The following is a 27,739-nucleotide window of genomic DNA, read 5'->3' as shown; positions in this document are numbered from 1 at the left end:
GCAACAGGATCAGAGGAGGCAGATCTCACCTGCCGACCCCTTAACGCCTTTACTCTGGGGAGGGGAATTACTGAAGGATTTCTGAGCCATTAAGAGTTAAAGCATTCAAAGTCGATCACTGGCAGTGACGCACCATGTGAGCAGACCTGACAACAAGGAAGGTGCAAATATAAAGTAGCTCTGCTGGGATGTGCATTTGCAAACACCAATTATATATCTAAGTGCTGTAGTGAAATTTCAGTTGCTCTGGAGGCACAAGATAACAACCCCCCTGCCAAGACACAGGAAATGACTGAAAAGATGGAAGTTGTGGTATTTGTTTTTTCCACCTGGGCACGGGGTGAGACATTACCCCCAGTGTCACATCTGTTACAGACTCCCGCCGTAATTTAGAATTTAGATGTTTTTCTATATGTGTCAAAACATGGCTTCACGGTTGTACACTAAACATTGTGCACTGAACTGTCTGCATACAGCCTAAAAATAAACCAGCTTGTCGTTCTCAAAGTTAGAGGGTCTTCAGACTGAAACTATAGGGGGAACCCCTGATAAATATATGGTGTTTCCACAAACCTCTTCAGAGAGATATTGACCCAGTAGTTTAAAAGCACACTCTTACACTCTGTACACTCTTTACCCTGGATCTGACAAAGATGCAAATCTTGCATGGCTTTGTGGAGAGAATGTGAAAACAGTGAATAAGCAGCTGCAGCTAATTCCCCAATGGTGTTCAGGAGAGCAGTCTTACCTCTTTTCTGCATGAAGGTGAAAAGGTCATCCAGAAACTCCTTCCTGTTGGGGTCATTGTCCAGCTCATACAGCTGAGGGAGAAAATAGAAACTTGTCAAAGATCTACTTATAGCTCTTTGCAGAGAAAACGCTCCAACAAGCATGCAAAATTTTAGCAGATGTACATTTCATAAAGATGGATGTTTTGATAGATGCAATTGGCATGAAAGTCATCTGCAAGTCCCAATATAGTATATTCTTGATGCAACTGGTTACATTAATGTCATTTCATCTTTAGCTTTTATTTATTCAGGGAAGGCTGACAGTCTTGTAGTCACACAGCTGTCATGCTTTTGCGCAGCAAAGCCACTTCTCTGGATGAAAACAAGTTATTAAAAAATGTATTTCTGCAAAAAAAGTCAGCAAAACAAACTCATTCATGCACACTTGTATTTTTGTCAGTTTCCTTTTCCTTCACTTGTTGACTCGTTGGTTCTCTATTCAGCCAATGACGCTTTCAGATCCTCACCTTAGCAAAGTCTCTGGAGGCTTCTCCTCTGCCTCTGCCACTGTCAGCCTCGTCCGCCCAGCCTGCAGTCCCATTCTAGAAGAGACAAAGCAGGAAACACACATAAGTTCAGTGACTGAGTTCAGTTCCAAAGCACAACATATTAATTTTGGAAACTCATCTTTACATGAAATGTATCACTCCAGATCTCTAACATCTAGAGGATCCGCTCTATAAATGTGTTTTCACCGGACCAAGAAAAGACTAATAGCTTGATTGATAGTGAAAAAAATAAAACCAATCATTTTGATAATAAGCAATAAGATCTTTCAAATGATGGATATCTCAATCTCATTTTAGAATGAAGCTCTTGTTTAAGAATCAAATCATGTATAACGTGTACATGATTCATTTCATGAACAACATTAGTTTGATACTATTTACTGCAATGTACACCACAAATTTACATCAAAAGGACAGATGCCACACTAAAAAGTTGGGTAAACTCTATTCTGTAAATTTAAAAAAGATGTATGTAAACTCTAGTACATTCCTAATTGCTAAAGTGGCCAACATTCTGCAATGCACACACACAAACACCAGCAATACCCCAAGAATGTATTTTTTCCAGAGGTTGGAGGAGTAACCTCTGGAGTTATTGTGCCCCTGAGCTCCTGCATCCCCCTCCCCCTTCATCCTCAAACATCTCCATTTGACCTAAACCATCTGCATCTGGGCTGGCCCTGCCCTGCCCCCACCCATGTCTTCCGACCCAGCTGGATACAAGGGCCCCCCATCCTTCAACCTCAACACAGCTGCGACGGGCGGCCAAGTTCATGGAGTGTAGCTGTGGCTGTCAGGGGGGTTGTGGCGGGTGGTGGGAGGGCTGGTCAGTAGCTACACACATTCATAAAGAGGCTGATCACGGTTGTGTGTATATTTGTGAGTGTGTGTGTATGTAGGGAGGAGGGAGGGGAGTGGGGGGGGGTCAATGGCCCCACAAGACGGGAAGGAAGGAAAATAGGGGCAGAAAGAGGTGCACGGTATGTGCCGAGCAGGAATGTCTCCTAAAGACAAAACCTATAAAAGCATCAGGAATCAAAACAAGATCCGTTTGGAGAGGGACGTTAATAGCTGTGGCCCAGGGTCTAGTTTCATCTGGGAGCCCGTTGGTCAGTGGCAACTACAGGGCCTGAAACGAGAGCCGGGAGGGCAAAGGTTGTCAAGGCCCCTGAGAGCAAGTCATTTTCACCCTCTCACTCTCTCTACTTGTAGGAGTTGTCAACGTTCATGCTCCCTAAACAAATACTCATCAGCCATCAACTTTCAAAACGCTCAGCAACTGGTATGCTCCAGGTTAAATTGCTCAACGCATGAAGAGTTTGTTCCAAAATGACATGTTTGCCATTTGAAAACCACAACACCTACTTTGGCAACAGGGATTCATGGCAACTTGTATAAAAAAACAATTATGAAAGAGCATTGAGGTTGATGGATAGATGGTGTTTCCAAAATACAAAATTTCCCTCAACAGTTTCATCCCAAAATCTGACATTTGAACTTTATTATTCAATATTTAACTGTTTATATAATGCTCTAAAGAAATTTGAAAGCATAAGTCTTCAGGATCGCCAAACCTTTAACAAAATTCAGTGTAGTTTTTTATAGCTTTTTTTTTCTTAGAGCATTTTTGTTACTTTCATTTTAGTAAAAGCAGGGCCTTTCTAAATGGTGGATATGTCATGCCAGTATTTATATTTTTCATATACTGTATAGCACAGGGCCTTTGCAATAAGACACTTCACACATTTCACTCCTTTAAATCATCCCCTCCAGCTCATTCCTTATCAAAAATACATTTAGTTGTCAGCGTACTTTATCTATGTCACAGATTACAACAGGATCATCATGACATGGTAAATCTATAGAACATTTGGAGGCCTTATAGACCTTTGCACACAATTTGACCACTTTTGTTAACCTTTAACCATTATAAACGATTATAACAGAAGATAATTCAGATTGCAGCCATGTAAAATCGCACATGCTTGCCGTTTCATGAAAGAAAAAAGGAAAAAAAAAACTTGTAATCTGCACCTTTTATAGATGCTAGTTGTTCTTGATTCCCCCTGCCCACATGTCGACACTGTGCAATCTCACTGACAGTAACCAAATAAGGGGCTGTAAAGCTACATGTGGAACACAAGCATTAGCAGGTCAACCTAATGTACTCTGTCAATCTTCCAACAAACTGCAGTTCCACTGCATATTTATCAATTGTCATTTATCAGTGTTTCTCATACCTGTGTGTGTGTGTGTGTGTGTGTGTGTGTGTTTCAGAGTATTTATTTATAGTATTTATATTTATTTTTTAAACAAAGTAACCCAAAGGGCTTTTGTGTCTTTGTGTATGTGTATGTGTGTATGTGAAAACACAGATTATAAGTACAGTAGTGTAATGTAATATAATGTATAATGTAATATAACTCATTTATCAAATGTAAGTGGCTGTTGTCTTGAGTAAAACAGAATAAACTTGCATTAAGAAGCAAGATAAGAAGCAACTGCCGTGGACAGCAGGCAGTAGCTGCTGGCCTCAATTTGTTAGGGGAACACAAACGTGTTTACACACAACAGACACACACATATATGCATGCATAATCACACACACACACACACACACACACACACACACACACACACACACACACACACACACACACACACACACACACACACAGTGATGCCTCCCTGAGGGGCACTTGGCCTTAGGAGAGCACAGAGGTCAAGGTGTTCCTGACCAAGAACAAAAGTCTGAAGCGACAAAATGCCTGCTCAAAGAGTTGCTCCTAAATAGACATTAATTTCACCTTGGACACCCACTTGACAGAGATTTTAAATGAGGTGTCCCTATCTTTATAAAATTCTTCAGCTGTTTGTTTGGTGCAGAACTGGGCTTCTGTTATGCAGTAGGTAGGAGGATAACAGTGTGTGCAGTGAAACTTGATATCAGAGTAGGTATTCCTGTATCAGTTTCTCACTGTCCTAACTTCAGATGAGGGGAATTGCGTTTGTCTGTTTGTTTTAAATCCTGCTCTCATTCACATTATTGCAAATGAGCTCAGTTACATCCCATAGAAAAACTAGCCAGCTTGGTCCACTTGGTCCAAAAAAAGACATGAAGAATAGTCACTGGAACATGGAAGCCATTACCCATGGACAGACATGTTGGCTCTTGAGTGGGAACCTTGGTCAGCTGAGGAATGTTAAAACTATGTTGCTTTTTGACGAGTTGGTGTGGATCCCCATCGTTTGCGACCACTCCTTATGATCAGTCACCTCCGCCCCTACATCACATCTTGCACTCCACCCAGACTTCTAAAAAAAAGGCAGCCCATTCTTACATTCCCACACCCTGCCTCCATACATGACAGGGAGCTGCAGGGGCTTGTCTTGTCTCTTTTAATTCAATTTCTTGGTTTCAGATACAGCATTTAGGGTGTCTTTTTGTCTGTTTGTGGATGTGTGTTTTAACTGCCACTGTTACAACAGCCAAGCAAAACAATACAACATGGAGGTTCTGGGTGCTGCCTGTGTGTGTGTGTGTCTGTGTGTGTGTGTGTAACCAGGCATGCTGCCACAACTTATGCCGCTCCTGCCTATTCAAAGAATAAAATCATGTTGAAATTTACATTCATATCGAGGAAAGATAATTATTACTGTTGTTTACTTGCCAAGCAATAAAACAACATTTTTATTTAAACCTTATGTAAATTACCTTCTCAATTCAAAGTTTTCATATTTAACTACATTCTGGACAGCACTTAAACCATGCAAAACCAACTGAACATTCAGACTTGAATTTAGTGTTTCTATTTATTGTGCACATGTGTTTCAACGGCCCACGTTTCTTCCTCTCCTCTCTCGCAGCCTAATGCTGTTAGCAGGTTTACTGGCCAGGCGGTGGGCGGCCTAATCACATTACGGCCATACGTGACTGATTGGCGCAGCACCAAATCAGGGATGAGAATAAGATAGTTGATCAGAAGTGAGCTGTATTGGGTCATCAATAGCGAGGAGAAGAAAGCCCGTCCTCACGTTGACATACGCACAATACCCATGTGTCTAAAAAAGTGCTCTCTATAGAGCTGATTTTCCAATGTGGGGTCCAAGGGCTACATGAGGTCGGTGAGTGGCCCAGCTGGTCACCGGCTAAATTAAATACTATTTAAATTCAGCATTACTGCATTTAGCAGAAGTCAAAATAGCATGATTGAAGTCACCTATGCCACGGCTCTCACAATATTGACACAACAGGAAATTCTGTGCTGAATCATGTTATCTTAATAAAATAAAATAAAATAAAATAAACAAATAAATGAACAATCTTCTCAGATCTGGACATCCAGTTCTTTTTGTATCGTAATGGACATGGGCCTAATGCTTAGGCCTATGTCAAGACTACATTTTCAAACTGCTTCAGTCAAATAGTAAATCTATTTTTAGCCCAGTTCAGCTATGCCCCCATTCTGAATACGCCAGGTATGGGACTCATGTATCTGGACCCTGCATCTCTGTGATGTCATTGTTGTTCATCGCAATGTACAGCCTTTGGACTGCAATGTGTTTACATCCTTTGCATATTCCCCCATTTGCATTGGACAAACCTTGCAACAAGCCCTGCCCTATTTGCATGTCGATGCATACCTTCCATTCAATGGAATCATTATAGTGAGATGTCTGGAGTAGAGCCACCATTTTAGTGAGGCCAGGCAAGCCGGAACAGGAAGGGTTAATGGCCGCTGCTTAGGGAGTGGGGGATGGAGGCCATTGATTGCTCAGGATGTTGACAGCACTCCTCCAATTTGATCGCAGAGCTGTTATTAGATAAAAATGCTTGCTCTTAATAAAAGCATCATGTGACTTGCCCTAGCTCTTCCAGCTGGGGGTTGGGAGTGGGCGGGCTGAAGTTGCGATTGAAGAGGACGGGGTATTTATACTGTACAAGATTCACATTGGGAATCATCTCAGATGCTAAAAGAAGGAAAAAAACTGGTTCAAGCAGATTTGAATGACTGCTTTGAAACAGGTCAGCCTACAGCAAATAGTGCAGGCGGCGCTGATCCTATTTGAAGTAGGTCATTGTCATGCTATAGATAACAGGCTGGATGACACTGGCTGATGGGACAGCAGAAAAAACAAGTGACACATTGGCTCCTCTGAAACATGGAGCAGGCCAAAGAACAGTTGTTGTTTTGCAGCCCGCCGCTGTGATCCTGTAGAATAAAAGGGGCCTAATGAACAGAGTCACGTGCTGGTGCAATATTAAAGCCTCGTTAGCCCTGAGCCATGCCCCTAACCCCTGGTTTTCCACTGTGAGCTACTGTCCCACCCTATGCAGCTCCATGCTGTAGACCATGTCCCCAGGGCCAGGACAGCCATTGAACAGAGGGTCTGATCAATAGCCCTGGATGTGCAAACACGGGGAAGTCCCCAGCCCCCTCCGGACGCAATCTCACAGCGCACGTCAATACTCATCATCCTCAGCCATCCACCGCTGCAACCGGGGAAACTGAGCTGAGGGCAGGATCACAGCTCCCCAGCATGACCTAGCCCCTTCACCTCCAACAGAACACCATAACTTTGACTAACGCACAGGAGGTTTCCATGGGGAACCCTCAGAGTGCAAACAGTTACCTACACCAAGAAAAAAAGAAAAGAGAAGTGTGTGTACGGAGTCACGCCCATGCTCAGTGAAAACAAAATTCATGCACATACAAGCAATGTCCCTATAGTAACCCCAGGCAGTAAGTTTGGCTGACAAAATGCCACAGTGCTTTCAGCGTGAGCCCTGCCACAATAGACACAGGGCGAGTGTGTGACTTTAGTGAAATTCACCAACATTCCTGTACAGCAGTAACAGGACCTCACAATAACAAGAGAGCCCCTCTCATCCCACAGGTACTCTTAACATCTCATTCCCCAACTAATCTTTTTTAGTCAAATTGCTGGCTGTCAAAACAGATCACTGAGGGAAATCTTTTTAACAGACACAACGGCGGTAATTTAATCACAATCAAGGAAAGCCACAAGGCCTCCAGCAGAAATCTGGATCACAGCCAACAATAGTGATAAATGGCAAGTAGCGAGCAAGGAGGCTACACGCTTCCTTTAATTACTGCTTGTACAGTGCATTTGAGTGAACATGCCATTACAACTATTCAAGCGGCACGTTCCTCCATTTCTGAAATATAACTCCCTCTTGCTTGACTTGCCCTCCTAAAAATAGAGACAGCTACAGATGAAAGACTAAACAGAATAAAACAAGGACTTTTTGAAGTGAATCATCTGCTTTGAACAATATCAATTCGCAAGAAGGTACTAGGGTCAGTCTTGGATTAAATCAGATTACATTTACAGTAAGCGGGTTTTCTCCTCTGTTGCAGAACAACAGCCGCAGAGTCCAACAGCGAAGCCCCCTGCACTGTTTCAAAGAAAGCGAATCCGCCGCCTCTCAGCGTGCTTGTAAAAACAAGCATCAGTGGGGACAGGAGGTGGGGTGTGTGCATGTGTGTGCGTGTAGAGGGAGGGGCTGCGATCTGTAATCCAAATCAAATAATTGCGTCCTTTATCCCTCAGCGGGACAGGGAGAATCATTTGTAGTGGCTGTTTCCGCGGGGCGGGAGGGGCAGAGGGGTGAATGAGAGGGGTTGCCAGAGCTGGGCAGGGCTGAGCGGATAGCACCGTTTATCTGCTAACTACTGTAAAGGATCTCATGGGGAGCTGGCCATACGCTACTGCCGACACATACGCTCTGGCTAATCGCAATCCCATATGCAACGAGAGACAAGTAAATCTCACTGCCACTAGGGAGCATATGGTGAAATTCCTCCTCACAAACAGATCCACCCCTCACTCTTTGCCCCCATTAGAGTTACTACAGAGCATTAAAAAAATTCATACAACAGAGAAGCAAGACACAGAGGGGCCACGGAGGGGCCTGCCTGCCTCTGAGCACGCGGTCATGTTGTTGGGTGATGGCGATTTCTTGGTTGTGGGGAACAGACAAAGTGGCAGGGACAGGGAGGCTAAACGTCCAGGGGGAAGGACATGTCGCTACCTGCCCTGGCCTCACGGTGCTGCACCTCTAAACAGGCCTGTGAAAGCCAGGCCCTCAGGCTAGACCACCCCTCCCTCCATTAATCACTCCAATTACAGAGAGGGAGAGAGAGAGAAACACAGAGAAACAAGGGCAGGGGTAGGGTGGGGGGTAAAAACAGAAAAAGACAAACAGACAGACAGATAAACTGACAGAATGACCCAGAGGAAAAACTAACTTACGCACTGATCAGCTAACTTTTTCATCTAATATCAGACTCCAGAGAGAGAGGGGGAGAGATTGCGCTGTAACCAACACCAAAGACGTTGTGTCTTAGAGGAAAAAGGGGTGGATCTGCATATTTAGTTCCTGGACAAACATGTCTGCTGGTTACCAGCAAGTCTGGTTTGCCAAATAAACTGACTGCATTTGTTCAGCTCCAGTCCTTTCACCAAGACACCACATTCCACAGGCAGAGGCCCCATCCCCCATTTATGCTGGTTGGCCCCTTTCGCTGCCTCACACAAATGCAACGTTTACAGGCTGGCGTGGCCAGAAGTTCACACTCATTGGTTCAAAGACCCTTTCACAGGCAGAGCAAACATTTTAGTGAATCACATCTGTGCCACTACATACAGTACTTCATGAGTTAACCCTTTCTGGGAGCTCTTCAGGAGCATGAGAAACTAGGCCTCAGAGGCTAGATTTTCCAACCAAACTATGCACAGACTTGCATGGGGCCCCCCGGTGCCCCCTCATGGATAATTTGATTTGAAGCTATTAGTTTTGCTCTGTGGAGTGTACAGTATCAGATCTTAAGCTGCCTCCAATATGTAAAGAGCTTATCAATTCAGTAAGATACAAATTCAACAGAATTAAACTTGGCGGAAATAACCATGGCTTTTATAAGCTAAAATGCACAACTTGCTTTTGTAAGATTAAGACACATTTGTTTGATATTCTCCTCAAATCGAGGCTGCTTCAAGCACAAAAGCTGCACGCTCTATTCAGGTCAGAGCAGCTATTAACAGTTTCTCCTGGGTTAAAAGCTTTGGCTAAAAATACCTTGCATATCTCACATCTTTCAGAGAGCAAGCATCCACTTCACCCCCATGCTAATGGCAGCTGGAGACATCACACAGGCCTGATAGGCCTTTATATACACTCTCATTATTCTGGCAGCCAAACGAGCTCCACATATTCACAGATCAACAAGAAGCCTCCACTGCTATTAAGACGCATCACATCTAATTACATACGAAACGACAGAGATCATAGCGCCTGCAGTCAGATGGGAAAAGGACTTCTTTGTCTGGTGTGTGACGGTGGGAAAGGGGAGGAGGAGGGTAATAAACCAGTTCCCTTAATCTCAGGGTCCACGGGAGTAAGTGTTATGACTATCTCAAAGAATCTGCTGTATCAAATGTTCAACCCATAAGCACAATTCACAGCTTTCTAAAGGGTCTAATCGATAGGGACCGATTTCCGTGTTCAGGGCCAGAGGTATCTGTTTCCTCTCAGCAAGCGTTAAGTGTGCGGGGGCATTCCACCCCTGACAGGCCAGCACACCCCAGGGACCCAAGCTGGGACGGTGCAGCCCGTCACACATCTGGAGCTCATCTCTAAGGAACCAACAAGCCGCTACAGCTCTACTGGACACTGCTAGAAAGGCCACATGGAAGGTAAAGGCATGTGAAAAACTACTATAATATGCCAAAAGGCCACACTTTTGTAGACCCCCATTCAATCCATGTATTTTTAAGTCACTGGTAAACAAAACAGGTGAACAAGATGATACTGATATTACCCACTAGGTCACTGGGTACAAAATTTGAAGTATTTTACACAACAATTTTGTACATTTTACTTCAAATAAGAATGAATGTGTGGAAAACTATGAGTGAAAGTATGGGAGGAAAAAATCAGCTACAGCAGTATTAACAGTGAGCAAAATCGTAGCAGCAAGTTATGATGATATACTGTACCAAGAATGTTAAATATGTCTGATCAAATCTAATCTAATCTATCTTGATGTCAGCTGTGTCAATTTTTGATGTATATGTCTGTCTTTGCTGCCAGAAGACTGTAAAGTGCAAATAATTAATAACTCCATAATGCAAACAAGCATTAATAAACGCCCTGCAAGCATTAATAAACGCCCTGCAGCCAGAATGGCTGATGTTTATCTATATAAACGGGTGGGCTGAAGTGTTTTTCATTCCAGAAGCGGGACAAATTTCTCATGTCCAGCCTATAAGAAAAGAATTAAGAATTAATTCTCAGTTGCAACCAAATGAAGTAACAAAATGTTGCCTTTTCTCTAAAGATTATCTATTTTTACACATCAGCAAATGGGGGTCACTCTTGTGATGTTTGGCATTTACATTTTAAGCATGAAGCTGATTTTGGCATCCGGAGCATAAAAGCAGAATTATAGAATAGAACAGAATAGAATAGAATTATCTTCAGTTTCTACATTATCAACAGGACAAGCAAAGAGGGAAATGAAGAGACAGAGGTTACAGCAACCAGACAAGAGCTGGAACAGGCAGTGATCCTGAAATGATTGTGAATCAGTAATAGGGAAAAAAAAAAAAACACCTATTCTGTGAATTGGGGTGACAAGTTGAGCAAGGACATTTATTAGGGGAATATTTAATAAACCCAGTTAGGTACTGGCTGTGTACTCTTGACTCATTCTGGATCAGGCGGTTTTAAAGAAATGATATCTGGTAGGCAAATCATTAAGCTTAAACAAACCAGACATCTCTCAGAGCCCCAAAACATATTTTTTTCTTTTATTGTACACTGAAATCAGGTCCATAAACAGCTATTACAGAAGTCCAGTATACAAGATGAGATTAGATAAAACTGTAATGATTCCCCATGGGGAAATTGGGTCATTGCTGCAGGGATACAGAAAGCATTGCAGCCAACAAAGAGTATTGGAGGTAGTACAATCAGCAATTACAGCAAATGACAATGACGAAAATACCAATGCCAACAAAAACAAAAGTTTCCGAAGAAACTTTAAATGTGCTTGCTATGTCGCTGTGTTTGCTATGGTGACTCTAGATGGTCTTGTGAGTGGTGGCTGCAAGGAAAACCTGTGTTGAACATGACTTACTCGTAAAGCCACACATTTACATGTAGCTACTAGTGAAACTTATGTGGCTGCTGTGTGGCTGTGTTGAGCACACGGTCCCCGGCTTCTGAAGGTCGTAGTGTTAAAGGTGGAGGTCAGATTGCCTCGACCCTGGTGTCATTCAATTCAGCAGAAAACATGTCTATGTTACATATAAAAAGAAAAAGAGAAACAAAGAAACAACAATTTAAAGTACATTTCTGGTAGAAAAGCCTTTTTTGGATGAGGCAGTGCCACCTTTTGTGAAGCTTGTCACAAAATAATAGAGGTGCAATTCCCTCGACCCTAGCACGGTTAGATTCAGAGGAAAAGGCTGAAAAATTACATGTGCAACGTGTGTATGTTTGTTTAAACGGGTGTGGATAACGTTGCTAGGTTCTGAAGGCCATAGCGTGAAAAGTAGAGGTCAGACTGCTTCAATCCTAGTCATCATTCCATTCAGCAGTTGTATGTTGCATGCAAATTGTGCGATCGAACACAAAAATAAAGAGCCATTTAAAGCAAAGATCTGCTGGAAAAGCCTGTATTCGACATGGCAGAGCTGCCCTCACAAAGCTTGTCACAGGAATAGTAGAGGTGCAACTGCTTCGACCCTGGCATAGATGAATTCAGCAGAAGATGCTGGAAAAGTAGATGTAAATCATGTGTGTGTTTGTTTATATTGAGGGAAAGCACACAGATATATGAAGTGCTTATAAGGGAAGGCGTTTTCTGTGGGGATCTGCTAGAAAAATATAAAAGTATTAAAAAAATGTAACATTTGATATAATTTGAGATGTTTTGTTCAAAAATAAGACATCCTACATCTGACTCTGACACTAGCAAAATGACTGTTACCATTATAATGTTTCTCAAAGAACAGCAGCTGGCTGACAATAAAGTCCATGGCTGACAAAATCATGACTATTTCACAGACTGAACCATTTAAAAAGGTGCTGAATGATTAAAGTTAAAATACACAACTCTTCCTTTTATGGAAACACCACCAAAGGTTCTGTTTGGAATAATTATAAGAAATAATAATTATAAGAAGTAATAAGAAATACAAGAAGCCACAGTCTACATGTAGTGTCTTCATTATTACAGTATACTTATACTGAGTGCTAAACAGCAAAATCCAAAATCAAGAACACACACATATCTTACTAATTATCATTTTCACTCCATGTCATTTTGCTTATATTCCAAAATTTAAATACAGCTATTTAGACATAAGAATGTATGTACATATGGATTCAGGCTGCAAAGGAATTATGTTGCCTGCCACTGACTTGTTGTCTTTTTGTGTTTTCAATCATTGGTGGAAATCTTGTTCTTAAACAATGCTCTTTACATATTCAAACCACCAACCCAGTTTCATTCAGGTTTTCACATCACATTTATTTTGGGCAGGAAAACCTGAGATGTCTCTGTTTGAGCAGATGGCTGACTAATCAAGGATCACTCCTCTGGGGGTTGGGGCATCCCGATCTACCACTGGTATTATTTCACCATGTTCTACAAGTAGAGCAGATACAGTCAGGTATAGTTTATTATACACAGTTACTGCTGATAACAGATGTGACAAAAAGGTATATATGCAAAAGCTTCCAGCCATATAGTGAAGGACACAGTGCAATATAGCAGCATTTCTGATAATAGCCTCTACATCGCTGAAGTAACCTATATTCATTGCAGTCCCACCTTTAAAGCCTTGTTAATAATTCAAATTTCTCTCCCACTATTTAATCATTTACCAACACGGCTTTTGAAATTATCGACTGCAGATGACATGGTCCATAGTTCTATTCACAATGTGATTGTCTATTAACCAGATCAGCAAAAGGTCAGAGCCTGATGGGTGTTTTTTTTTTGTTTTTTTTTTGGTGTGTGTGTGTCTTCTGAAATGTGATACCAGCTTGTAGAATTCAACTGCATCTCTGAATTTTAAAGCTAAAGTAAAGGTAATTCAAATAACAATTTTGTTATGCCACATTTCAATCCAAATTTAAATGAATAAAACTGAAATAAAAACCTGAGTGATTCAATATTCTTCCACACATGTCTGTTCAACAGTTGTGAGCCACTTAGACTTAGACTTAGAGACTTAGACTTCTTTTATTGTCATTGCACAAAAAAACACAGCAGTGAGATTTTGGCAACGAAATGTCGTTGCTTGGCTTCCGGATTACAGCAGAGATGGAATTGTGGGACCGTTTAGGTATATATAAATATAAATATTATACATAAATATAGTCTATATAACTGGTATGATATGGTCTATATAACTAGTGCTAAAAAACAGGAGCTAAATAGTAATGAGTGCAATTTAGAATAGCTAGATAAAACAGAATGTACAACAACAGACTAAACAGTGTAAACAACTGAATAACCAGTATAAATAATAATGAGTGCAATTGAGAATAACTAGATAAAAACAGAATGTAAACAACGGGCTGAGCAGCGTAAACAACTGAATAACCAGTGTAAATAATAATGAGTGCAATAAGAACAGAATGTAAACAACAGAAAAAGAAAACAACTGACTAAACAGTGTTAACAGTGGAAGATTGCACAGAAATGTATTGTCCATACGTAGCTGCTGGGCGGGCGGGGGGGGGGGGGGTTATTGCACAAATAGGAGGTAATTAATTCTCCTCATCCCAGGGGTGTTTCCCGGACTGGGCTACACACCCTGGGCCTGAAGAAACCATACCTCCATAAAGGGATATTGCACAGAAATGTATTGTCCATACGTAGCTGCTGGGCGGGCGGGCGGCGGAGGGGGGGGTTATTGCACAAATAGGAGGTAATTAATTACAACTAACCTTACATTTAAGTGTGAAGCTGTGTGTGTTGCACAGCTGTCATACATGTGCATTCAGGCATTATCATCTTTGCTCTATTTTCTAGCTTGTGGCTTTCACAAATACACTGCTTACTATTGGCTGCTTGTAACAACTGTGTTCCAGGAAACACGATGCTTATCTGACTGCTGCACTCAATGTAAGTCACTCCTGAAAAGAGCGTCAGCTAAATGCCTCAAAAGTAGAATGTAAATGTTGAAAAGCTGAGTGGGGAACACATGCTTTCCGTCTAATGTGATGCTTCTTTGACAGCAGCCAGAGGTTTCCTTTTCTCCCTCTCCCTCCTCTGCTGTTGGCTGCTGCTTACAAGCACGCGACTTACGTCTCAGTTTATGTGTGAAGACTTGGCAGGCGAACAATGTAGCCACACGCTACTATAAACTACAGCAATGTTGCCAAGCAGCGCAACTGTTGTGCAGACAAGACTGACAAGCGAGCAGGCTACAGTGAAAGGAAAGCCACCTCTACCTCCCACCCTCTCTCTCCCTCTCTCTCTCTCTCTCTCGCATTCTCCTGTGCATGGCTTTATGCCAGGCCTCAGTCAGCTGCTGTGTTTACCCAAGGGCTTTTTGACACAGTGGTCCAGTTAGCACCTACGAGCCCCTGACACTCGCCTGGAGCTCAGCCAAAGTAGTGGCGGGAGACACGAAAAAGCCACTAACAATAGAGCAAGACTTCTCACTCCTCGCTTCCACACCTCCTCGCTTGCCCGGCCCTTTCAACAAGGAGCACAGCTGGGGTCACTTCGCCTGTGTGATCGACCAAGCAGCAATCCAAAATCAAATGTTTACTAGAGCTGCAATTGCCAGTACTCAACCCTCAGAGTTTTGAAGTTATAATCAGTGAAATTTTCTGCAGAATCCCCACTGTGAAGGGATTAGTAGTAGCATTAAGACACTTACTCTTTAATTCCATTTTGTTTTGATTCATATCCTTTATTAACTTTTTTTCCCAACCAAAACTGAAAATGCTAATTTTGTTTTTTTTTGTTGTTATTTTTTATGTAATAGTTTGTGTCCACCTGTATCACAATTCACACTGCAGTATTCAGCAAAAGAATCGCAATAAGCTCTACATCTTTATGGTGCGGATGGGGCTGTAACACTATGGACCCCTGTTGCTGCTGATGAAAAAATGTCTTCACTTATAATAGATAATGGTGGCATAATAATGTCAGCGCATATTCATTATTTTCAAGTCTGTGATTTTACATTTCAAATGTGCGATCAAAAGGAAGGGGGATTAATGTTGGGGTACAGTGGTATAGAGACCACACACAGGACCAGGACAGCAGGACCTCACATACTGTGTGAGACACAGTACAAATAGTAGACTATACATACAAGTCTGCATACATACAGCCAGCCTGTATAAAACTCCAGGAGGCATTGCTCAACAGTGTCATTTGACCTAAGCTCTATTTCCCTGCAGCTGCCAAAGGCGTTGGTGGATCTCTTTGTTTCATTTGCCCATTTCCCCTCCTCTGTTTGCCTTCATTAAAGAGCAGGTGTTGAGATATGCTGAGCGGGAGTGACCATAAAGAACGAACAGAGCCAGCGATGGGAGGGGGCTTGTGGTTTCACTACCAACTGATCAGATTACAGCAGCCATCAGTAGCTCGGTTTCCATTAGAAGCAAGGAAGTCAATTCTCCAGGGTCGATTTGGGGGGCGGGGGAGTGTGACAACCCTAATGGACATGCAACATTTGCATCTAAATGTGAGAACTTTTTGCCTTTCAGTTCAATCAGAAGTAGCTGTGTGGCCACAGAAACAATGCGCATTAGGAGCAATTCCAAAAAGTAATTTGCATGGTGCTTCGGGAGTCCGTGCTTCAGTTGCCAAGCAAACACCTCAATACAAAGGCAAAGGCGAGACCTTGTGCTCACAATAGCTTCATGGACCAAAGAGAAAAAAATATGTCTGCTGATCCATGCAACGCACACTTGTCCCTTCATCAAAAACATGTTGTTCAAGAGGCAAGGCAACATAGAATGGCATCTCATCTCTTCTCACATCTTCAAATACATGTCAAATGTATTACAGATGTATGGATTGAAAAGTTGCAGACATTTTAATTCATATCTGTCTGTAGATCAAATACCTCAATAAAAGTCATTATTAAAATCAACCAAGTCAGAGCCATGGGTTCCCAAGAAACCCAAGAACCCCAATGTAGGAATAAACACATATTAGACCACAGACTTCCATTTGATAGTGATTTTGGCTCAGTCATGTGCATAAAGGGGATTTTTGTCCACACTGTATGTTTGGTTATAACAGTGGAGAGAGAAATAGTTTTTAGTTTCTTTTAGTGCTTGCTTCAAATAACAGTGAAATTCATCTTTTCCTCATTTCAACACACCACGAGACTCCTCAAGGACGGAAAGACCCCAAACCACACTACAGTAACGTCAGAAAGAGAGAAAATGAATACATGAACTAACACCCTGAACTTAACACACCCAAAAACCCCTAACCTGTGTGTGTGAACGGTACAGTCATCATGACAGAGTAGATGCTGCTAATTAGGGCTATGTTTGACCTGGCCGAGACGTCCCGGAGGTGAGGGGACTCTGGACCCAGCGGCAGCAGATGTGCCCTTTGGGACTCAGACAAATAAAATAAGTGTCTCTGCCCTCCCCTCCAGCTCCTCCCATTCAGGCCCTTTTGCTTTTCTCTTTTACAGCCCCTGTGACACTGAGTGAAATGAATTAAAAGATCACCAATCAGGGGCCTGACTACACCATGGACATGCCCCCCCCCCCCTCCATCTAAACCCCTCCTCCTCTCCACACACACCCTGTCTGTTGTTGGGAGCCCCTGGTGGGAATGCTCACTGTTTGAAGAGTTAACTCTTTAATTCCGTCTGGAATGTTTCCTCTGGGTGGGGCAGTGTAGTGTGTTGAGACAGACCAATAACCCCACAACATCTCCTCCCCCTCCCCCCTTCATCTCCCTACTAAATTCAATACCTCTATTTCAGGGCAGGAGGAATCTTCCACACTTGGCTGTTAGGGGCAGGACAGGACAAGCTCGGCCAGCACAAAAAAGAAGCCTGGTCTAAGGCTGCATTGTCAGACTGTCATCTTAAATTGAAAATAGCACCAACAGAAGTCCAAGCCTGCCTTGTTTTCTCAGGTGCTGCTTCGATAGACACTGTCATCATGACTATTAAATCATGATTACTAGACACCATTATTTCACTTCATTTTTGAGATCTGTTATTGATTCCTTGACTATTTTCAAACACAGTTTTAAATAAAAATTAAATATTAAAACGCTCCTATGTTGCCAATATGCTAATACTTAACAAGTATTCATGATGGTAATTTAAACAGTAAACTACGATTATACATGATTGACAGTGTGGTTGTAGGCTCTTATTTGTTTCCATACCACACAAACATACCATAGCAGTTGGGCTACATTAAGCACGGAGCAGCCGCCATCAGAAAAATGCCATTAAAGAGCCCGTCAGGAGCTAAAAGCCCATTCGCCTCCATCCAGCTCACTGAGACGAGGCCTGCTGTTAATGATGCAAAGCACAGCTTCACACAGCATTGAGTTACAAACATAAACTGAAAAATCCCTGGACAACGCACTATATAACTGAACAAGTAAACACTGAACCTCAGCTCAGTCTGGTTAAGGAGTTAAAACGCCACCAAAATCCATTTTAGGATAACAGTTCAGGGCTTAATAAGATGACAAGGAAAAAAAAATTAAAATGTCAAACATGAAGTGCTTGAGGTATGAACATGAGTAGACTGGATAAAAGCAACAGCCTGAAACATGGGCTGAATTATGTAATGAAAGAAATATGTTGCGAGAGGCATTTCAGTATAAGATGAGCCTTTAGCCAGCCTAATCTGTACTTTAGGATTAGTGTTGTAGCTATGGAACCAAATTTGGAAATGAGGTTTACCATTTAGCGTTCAGGCCATTAATCAAGCATGCCATTAGTAATAGCATTTTCCACTCGTGAAGACGTTTTAGATGACAAATATGGTCCCTGATGAGGAACTAAAAAGATTGAAATTTACAAGATGACACAAAAAAGAAAAACTACAACGGCTGAGGGTCTCCAGTGGGTCAAAAGGGCACTGAGAGATTTAAGCCATGGTATTTTAAATACTCTACAGATACAAGTAGTAGGAAAAATGACTGTGCACATGAACATTTTTCAAGACAAATACAGATAAGGTCAAGGCAAGGATTAGTGACTATTTTGTTTTCGAGATCCACATCTGAGAAAACTTTTTGCTGGCTGGTTTTTATTTCAGGATTACTCTGTTCTTAAACAGGAAAGCAAGCACTCACTTACTGTATCTTACAATATAAAAACAATGGAAATGTACAACTGCACTAAATGAAAAACATGCTGATGACTTAGTCATTGTTTGAGACAGAACACAGGCCAGTGTTTCTCCTACCATTGCTTTTGGCCTGCCCCCCAAAAGAAACAAAATATTTTATTTATGTAATTTACTTAATTTACGTACACTTATTTTATTTCAGCTCAGCATTAGTCTCTGTTGCATTTTAATGTACTTTACATTCATGCTACTTTTCACTGAGGGTGAGGCTTAGCCCCTCCACACACACACACGCATACACACACACACACAGATTGGGGCAGAGGAGAGGCAGGCATAGGCAACACTATTAAGAGGCAAGGGAATGCTTAGCTTCCCCAAAATTGTCATTACAAAACGAACCTTCTCAAAGATGTCATGATTTCTGACAGTAATTATTGGTAAACACTGGAATGCACAAAGCTTTCGGTGACTTTACACCAAAGATACAGCGTATTGTTTCCATAGCAACAGCTCTCTTTACATCAGTGTTTCTGTCAGCTTTCTGTGGCTGTTTGTAGCACACCTCCCTGCTGCCTTCACAGGACCGGGCATCATCTATACAACTTCACCAACACGGTGTTTACTGTGTCGACTCAGGAAAATGAATCCTCCCTTCCTTGGTATTCAACTGTGGAGGAAAATTAAGTGTTTCTACTTCTTGAAAACACTCAGGGTATACAGTGAACACCGTGGTTACAAATTTACAAGAGGGATATTCCACTGTCAGATTTCCCGTCAAAGCAGGTGACTGTCTCGCAACCAGACATACACAGTCACTATCGATGTGGAGGTAAACACATGCTCTAAAACCACCTGCAGCTAACCCATCAACCGGCAGCATGTCTCGGCTCTGTTCTACAACGGCTTTGTCTTGCCATGACCTGCTGCAGTCCTGCATAGCCACACTACTGGAGAAACATTATCCTAAAACTAATTTCTGTAAACAGACATTGACCCCAAACGACTGAAAATCAGGCCCAAATATCTGCATTTTTTAAAATCAACACTATCTATTCCTTTTTGTCCAGGGTTAATAATCAAACACAGAATGACATTAGATTTTTCAGTGTGTTGCTCTTTAGTCCAACTGTACGAATTCGGATTGACTTGATAGCTGCGGCTCCCTCCTCCTCCTCCCCTCTCTCCGCGGCTGCTCTTTCAACCCAGTCCATCGCAGTTTTCAAACTAGTTGGCTAGGCAGAGCAGAACTGAAACTTGAGGTACTGTCACGCTTTAATAGCTCACTGGCTGGAGTACGTCATTGCAATGTCAGGGTTATGGGTTCTATTCCCTGTGTAGCTCAATGGGTTGAGCAAAGCATTAACGCTGCGTTGGTTAAGGCTTCAGTTCCCGCTGACAGTTATTGTACTGTAAAGCACTTGGGATAAAAGCATCCAACAAATGGCAGATCTTAGGTTGTTTGAAATATTTATTAGACTCTACAGATTTTTATGTTAAGTAGAAAATCATGTTCTGTAAAAAAAAAGACGCAACACATTTTAATGGAAATAGGCCTTCCTGGTCAACTCTTGTCTGAGTGGCCTACGTTTGCAAGTGGTGTGGTTTCTGATTGTAATACCAGCCTTATTACATCAGCACAACAGGAAGTCAAGTAAACCAATAAGGCCGGCTCAAACAGAATAAAGACAAACTAAACCATTTAAACCCACTGACAGTCGTGACATGTAAGAAACCAAAATGTTTCAGGAGGCAGAAAGCGTGTCAGGCTGGAGTTTACAGCTGTGCTGCACATCAGACAGCGAGGCCTCCTGGCTCCCCAGCACAGCCCCACATACTATTAAGGCCAAATTATAGTTCTGTGCTGAAGTGTCACCGTGGCTCAGCCGTTGTGGCCTAAGCTGGTGTGAGCATTTATAGCTCTGCGTTGGAGAATCTGTGACACACTGAGCCGGGCACTGAAACACCACGCAGCAGCATCTTATTGTTTCTGCGCTAATGAAGCACAGATAAAAAAGGAGGAAATAATAAAGAAATAACTGAAACAGAGTCCACTCTTGGACACGTTGGCGGCATACAAAGCAATGTTTTGGGATATTTCTCACCATGAATTTAGTAACATCTTACAGTCTGTAGAATTTGTGGATGTGTAACATCAGAACAGATATGCAATCCTCAGTTTCAGTTGGTTGAAGAGAGACAACCACCGGCATGATATTGTCTTCACTCAGTGGAAATCGACCGGTGCTAAACATGGAAGTAGCAGAAAGTGGACTGATCACAGACCTAGTGGTTATGCACCGCCCAACGTGCAGTTACACTTACAGAGAAGTGTATGTAAGCTATAGCAGCAGCTTCTGCAGGCAACACAGGAGCAGCAACCACCTATGGTGTCATTTTGACGCAGAAATATAAATTGACCTTTACACTGTCTCGGCAGGGTACACTCCTCACAGCTTTCCCCTCTAAATCTCTGGTGGTGGGCTGCATCAGGGTACATTTGTTCCACATTCCAGTGTCAAAATGCATACTTGAGTCCATCTGCTAAATACGATGTCCTCGTAATTTATTGTAATTGAACCATAAGCGAGGCAAAACATTCCTGGCTCTAAGAACACACACAAACGCGCACACACACACAGTCCTCATTGATTACTCCAATGCAGGCGTGCAGCTTTCTGCTTCCAGGCTGATGCGTTGCTGGGGTGACAACTAAATTATGCAACACCGTTGGCTCAACAAACAGGGTTTCGATGCCTGGGCAGCAGGAGCAGAGCGCAGGGATTAAATGATGCGATGAGAGGCAATCCTCATCTCACTCTCTCCACCAGCTTTGTCCCACTCTGCGTCCAACAATGCAAATGAGGACCTGCTTTGCTCTGCTCTCCTCACTCTGCCTCCATTTTGTCTTGTCTTTCAGGAGGAAAAGTTGCACATGGACAAGGAGCGTGTGAACACAACGAAACTGGTAAACCAGTGAAACCAAAACCACCACAGCGGCTACCACCTGTAGCCGACTGTAGAGGGCTTCTAAGCATCTCAGTTACAGGGCTGCAAGTGTTGCTGCTGCCACCAGCGGGACATGAGACACAATCCGTGGTGTCCAGGCTTGATTAAAACTCTATTAATCACAGAGGGATTATAACATGCAGAGGAGGGGTGTGTGAGCATGTGTGTGTGTGTGTGTGTGTGTGTGTGTGTGTGTGTGTGTGTGTGTGTGTCCGCAGGGAGGAGGCCAAGGAGGTAGGGGAGGGGGAGATTACAGGGGTCACCCAGCCTCTGTCCCGCTGCGGTGGAGGCCAGCCAACCGGCCAGGGCCTGTTGACCCTCCCCGGCTCTCTCTCCACGCGACGCCTTTGTCCATCCCCTTGTCTGACAATTATTTACTCTGCTGTTTAGGGCAGGGCTGAGGTCAACACACATACATCACTTACACAAAAACACAGGCTACCCATGTCTACCCACCCCCACCTGACCTGTTTGATCTCTCACGACTCATACACACTAAAAACCCTCAAGACTACATTACTAAGAGGCAGGCTGATCAAACGGTTGTTCACCTATGTGTTACATTACCACCATCAGGAATGTGCCGTGCTTCTTCTTCATCATATCTACAACATAACACGTTTCATCTAATGTAGGGGTGCTGTGGCTCCGACCCTTGCACTTCAACTAGTTGACTGCAATGCTGATCATCTAGGAACTGACGCTTATTCCAAAAATGTACCACCAATGTAGACGACTAGGGGTAACCGGAACATACGTTTTAGGATTGGCTCTTGTATGTATTTCTTTTGTAGGAAGAATCAACCAAGAAGGGCATATGTGAAGGGAGTGTGTGTATATGTTTTTAAACACACTTTTTCCATTTCTAATAGATGAGTACAACTCCTACTGTATACTTTTGTCTCCCAAAATACTGACACTGAGGATGTGCACCTCATCATTTGCACACCTTGCAGTTTGCATTGTTTTGCCATTTGTTTTGACAGTTTGTTGCTGGCTGTGTGTTGTAGCCATCAAAATCGAAAGCACTGTTAGTTCTTGCTAAATGTTCCCAGTACTCAACATCTAGTGTCACCTGCCAGGTGGTTTCAAGAACTTTACCCAGAATCATGTCAGAAACAATCCCAGAACTTTGAAAATAGGTTTCATGGCACACCACACCTCACTAAGTTAAGTGAAAAAGGTTTATATGTTGCTCTGGATAAGAGCAACAAGCTAAATTGGTTCTATAGTTGAAAAGATTACACTGCAAGTGCTACGGCTTTGTTTCCCACTGGGGCCATGAATGTAAAAACACAGGCACTCCTAGTGCTGTAAGGTGCTTTGGATAAAAGCCTCCACCCAATGGCACTGCCTACATAAAATGTAAATGTTAATGTAAATGTTGTTTTGCACACTGGTCACTTTAAACCAGTCATATCTCGTCTGTCCCTGCTTTTAGAAGATACTAAACGTACTCCCCCCACCATTATGTGGGGACGGTATTTGCGGCATCTGCCAGGCTTGTTTCTGGCCTCTCGAAGACAATGACATCAAAAAAAAAAAAAAAGAAAAAGAAAAAAGAAAACTGTTCCCCTGCCTCCACTGTCCCCATCCCCCTAGAGTGGTGCAACCTGAAACTGCCTGAAGAGATGAGCCGTCATTAAATACTGCAGAGCTGACATAATGACAGGAAAGATAAAAGAGAGGAAACAAAAAAAGGCCAGACCAATTCTCGTCCCATAATGCCTCCCCCAACCCCTAGGCTCAGCCCACCTCTCCTAATAAAAGACACTGGGCCACAGATAGGCTCTGGTCAGCTACAACTTTGCTGCTCTGATCTTCTGTTCAGGCACAAGGTTCACACAAAGCATGGCCACCTCGCAGAACAATACCAGCCCTCTCTGTCTGACACCTTTGGAAACAATAAGCAGTCCCAAACAATGCAGACAAACCCCATGCTTTGGCTTTCCACTGTGGTACAGTGATGTTCTTGGTAACCTCCAACCACTCTGGCTGCCTGGCTGGCAGATCCCCGTGAGAACAGAGGCTGTTTCTGATCTGCAATAATAATAAAAATACCACTGCTTCCACCACTGGTACTCCTCCTCTTACCACTACACTACAGTCTGTGTTGAGAGTCTCTGTAATCCACAGCTCATTCTGCTTGTCATTTCTAAATTTCCCTGTCAACCATCCCCACACCGTAGCTAAATTTGGAAATGCAGGCGACAGGGGTACCGTTAAAAACATTTTCCTTTAAATAGACAGTAATAAAATCCTGGCACATGATAGTCCAGCACCTTCAACCCAATGATCAGCCAAACACATGTCCTCTGACACTGCCCACTCTTGTGCAACTACAGCTTTTTATATCACCCAACAGCCGCTGGGCTATCTTCCCTCGTGCTGATGCAAAACCACATGGAAACTGATTTGACTCCCAGTTGGCATTCCAGCATTCTGTAACACTGCAGTGAAGCAATATTTACCTTCAAGGGAAAGTGCACTTGGCGCACAGCCGAAACTCTTGAGAGGGGTGTAAGACGCTGCTACTGTGCACTAGCTCTAACCCTTCCACCCCCCTCGTGCTGACCCGGCCAACCACCCACAGCCTCGCAGCAGCAGCCCTGCCTTGCCTGACTCCGCTACCTGGAACAGGGCCAAACCCGAGTCTGAGCATACCGCCGAGAGGGACACAGAGAGAGAGAGAGAGAGAGAATGAGAGTGCAGAGGGAGAGGGAGCGAGCGTGAAAGAGTTGTGCTCCAGCTTGGCCTTCTGCCAGGACTCACTTAAGATGATTTTTAGCCACAAAAGCCAACAGGCGGTCAGCCCTCCGCAGAGATTTGAAGTGTCTCACAAAGATACCGCCTGAGAGGTTTGTGCCTCGGCCAAGATTAAGCCGTTACTCACAGCAGGGGGCTAGGCTGAGCAATCAGAAAAAACATACGACAGGAGAGTGGAAAATAGCAAAAAGGCTTTTCCTCTCGGGGTGACACTAAACATCTGTGTTTTGATTACACAGCTCTCTGTTGACTCACTGTATTTAAGGAGAGATAGCACAACTTTGATGCAAGATTAGTGCGAGCAGAGGAAAATCTTCAGAGATAATGTCCAAAAACTTTTTCAGATGGGGCAATTCTGCGCTTTCATAAACATGTCAGGCAGATAACTTTGAAAAGTCATGGTATGAAGGGGTGTGTTTTGAAGACATAACTAGGAACAGGCCAAAACAAAAATTGATGTAATAAGGAGGAAATGGTTTGGCAGGCAGCCAGGGCGGCACACTAACCTGTTTGAAGTGATCGTCGAAGCTCCAGTCAGCCTGTCCATTGGGGGAGGTAGCAGAGTGGGGCCCCGCAGGAGATAGGCCCTCGTCAGGTTCCTGCTTCACCCTGACAGGAGGCGAAGCCGTCCGCTGGGGGGCTGACACAGCGTAGCCGCTGAATGGGCGCCCCGGGAGGTGAGAGGCACTCTGCTGCAGAGCCAGGGTCTGCTTGCGAAGGAACTCCAGACCGCTGGCGCTTCCCTCCTCATCGCTGCACTCGTCTCCCTCCATCATCTCCTCATCATCGTCATCCTCCCCAGAATCTCGGCCTCTGTCCTCCTCATCCTCTCTCTCCGAGTCCACGCTGCTCTGGTTGGACACTCGGGGAGGCACCCCCCCACCTGGGACCCCTCCAGCCAGGCCCTTGCCCATGAAGCCAGCCCCTGAGGCCCGGGCAGCTGCCAGGATGGCCTGCTGGGCAGCAACCTGCTGGGCATACATGATGTGGGCCTCTCGCAGCCTCCTCTCTTTGCGCTCCATCTCTAAGCGGGCCTGCTGCTGCCGCTGGAGCTGTTCCATCACAGCCTCCAGCTTCATCCCCCCTGTGGAGCTGCCCTGAGGAAATGCACTCCCCACACCAGGTTCCTGAGACATGCTGGGCTGTAGGAGGAGGAGAAGGAGGCATGGATGACCAACAATAAACCGAAATCTAATTACTCATTACATCTTGTTATACAGGATCGAAGGAGACATGTGCATGACGCATGCTGCCTGGGCAAAGCTCCAAGGGAAACAATTCTGAGCTACTGTGCCAAACATAAACACACACACACACACACACACACACACACACACACACACACACACACACACACACACACACATAAATATGGGTAAATCTGGCTACCAGTATTTTCATTTAGTGCATGTAGTAAACTTGCTGGGATGCAACAACCTGACTAATTCACTTAAGACAGTGTTTGATTCAGGGTGTTTTAGTTCAGTGCTAATGGGGCAAAAGTTAGAAAATCAGCATCATCACTGCAATAAATCCAGACTAGCTTTCCTGTTTTAAACAGTGAAAATGATTTATGTACGACAGTGACTTAAGTTATAAACACTTATGTCTACAGCAAGCCTGCATGTCTAAACACACAGACCTGGGTATGTGTGAAACCAGAAACAATGCAGCAGCATTAGACGGGAAAACTAAACTAACAATGCAACTGATACAGCCAGGCTCAACACCCTCACCAAGTTGACAAGCTAAACCTAAAAAAAATAACTACCTACACCACAATATACAATATACCTTCATTACATTTCAGAAAGATACTATCGGCCAACGAATACCGCAGCAAAACCATAAAATATCATTGTGCGCCTACAGCTTAAAAAAAAAAAAATACAGTAACGTGAGAAAAAACAATATTAGGTATGATAAGATCGCTGTAAACTCACTGTTGAATTCCACAGCCACACAAAAAGCTCCTATTAGGGAAAACTACGGGTTTTCCATTACGAAATGCTGAAGCATGCTTGAAAGTTGAGATCAAAGCAACATATGCATGTGTGAATAAATCTATCCGTTAACAGCCTCCAGTGATGCACTAGTAAACAATGAGGTCATCATAAGGAGAAAAAGAAAAGAGGAAAAAAGAAAAAAAAAACACAAGATTGTCAGGAAAAGCAATAATTCACGCCTTTCCCCCCCTTATATAACTTACAATCAGTTTAAGGCCTAAAACTGTTTAAAAAGATACTATAGTAACCTCGCAGTAACAGCGTAAACGTTAGCCTGTGCTATACAATAATTTATAGGAGCACTATAGTGATTCGATGGTAGATTTAAAAAAGACGTCACGTACCATAAGGTCACTGTAAACGCACTAATGAGTACTAGAAACACACCATAAGACCCTGAAGTGAGACTGTGATTTTTTTTTCTTTAGGATGTCAGCCAAAAAACAAGTAAGGAAAGTCTACTCCACAAAATAAAAAAGGTGGATAAAGTCAGTTTCCCCCCCACTAAATCCTTGATAAAGACAGGAGAGATAAATTAGGACGCCAAGCGGGGCCACAACTCACCATTTGCGCCTTGCTGCTGCCGGAATTGTCTACCATCCCTCCTTCCTTGCTTTATCCTCCTTCTTCCCTCGTTTCTGGCACTCTTTCAAACACTTGTAAACACACACACACACACACGCACGGGAAGAGAAATACTGTGCATGCACCGGAAATTTCAACTGATCCGCCAGCAGAAAGGCGCAAAACGCTCTCCTCTTCGCGACCTCTCCAAGTGTGGGTTTATCGCTTTCTTTCTTTTTTTTAATCCCAAAAATTTCCTGATTTCCTGGTTTAATAGGGAAAAGGACCGACAGGAAAATGGCCCGATCTCATATCTCGGAAAGGGTTGAGGTAACTCCCTTCACTCCTTTTTTTTTTTCCTCCCCTTCAATTTACACCCCCCCGCCCCCCGCCTGGGCGCATTAGGGCCCGCCCAGCAACAGCAACAAGTCCCACTGAATTTTTTATTTGATCTTATTTGTTGACTGAATTTTTTTTTTTGTTGTTGTTTTACATTTTTGTTTTATTATTATTATTAGTAGTAGTAGTAGTAGTAGTAGTAGTAGTAGTAGTAGTACTTGTTGTAGTAGTATTGTTGTAATTTGTATTAAATATTTTTTAGTAACTAAAATTTAAAAAAGTACATATAGCATATATACAAAGTAGCAAGGGGGTGCGTCACATTATCTTAAAGCGAATTTTAAGGCAAAAACACTGATCAGTTTCAGATTTCTTATTGTAGTGTATATTATGAATAACTGTGTGTAAAGA

At 43.1% G+C, this 27,739-nt stretch overlaps 1 protein-coding gene and 1 long non-coding RNA gene across 2 annotated transcripts in view; one reads left to right on the top strand and one right to left on the bottom strand.

Moving 5' to 3' along the window:
• The window catches only part of LOC115356862 (AT-rich interactive domain-containing protein 3B), a 55,893-nt gene extending 28,576 nt beyond the window's left edge, over positions 1-27,317 (bottom strand). The window contains exons 1-4 of the mRNA XM_030048149.1: positions 26,990-27,317; positions 24,926-25,561; positions 1,259-1,333; positions 749-821 (exon numbers count right to left, since the gene is read on the bottom strand). Of these exons, the coding sequence (XP_029904009.1) occupies positions 749-821; positions 1,259-1,333; positions 24,926-25,561; positions 26,990-27,025 (820 nt within the window). The 5' untranslated portion in view covers positions 27,026-27,317. The remainder of the gene's footprint in view (positions 1-748; positions 822-1,258; positions 1,334-24,925; positions 25,562-26,989) is intronic.
• On the top strand, positions 454-20,658 carry LOC115356863 (uncharacterized). Its single transcript, XR_003928031.1, has 3 exons — positions 454-464; positions 10,025-10,028; positions 20,546-20,658. It is a non-coding gene; the product is annotated as an uncharacterized LOC115356863 (long non-coding RNA).
• Positions 27,318-27,739: the final 422 nt, after the last annotated feature.

This window comes from Myripristis murdjan, chromosome 3 (genome assembly GCF_902150065.1).
Source record: "Myripristis murdjan chromosome 3, fMyrMur1.1, whole genome shotgun sequence".
Taxonomy (NCBI): Eukaryota; Metazoa; Chordata; class Actinopteri; order Holocentriformes; family Holocentridae; genus Myripristis; species Myripristis murdjan.
Note: the sequence above shows the minus strand (reverse complement) of the source record. Positions and strands in the feature narration are given on the sequence as shown.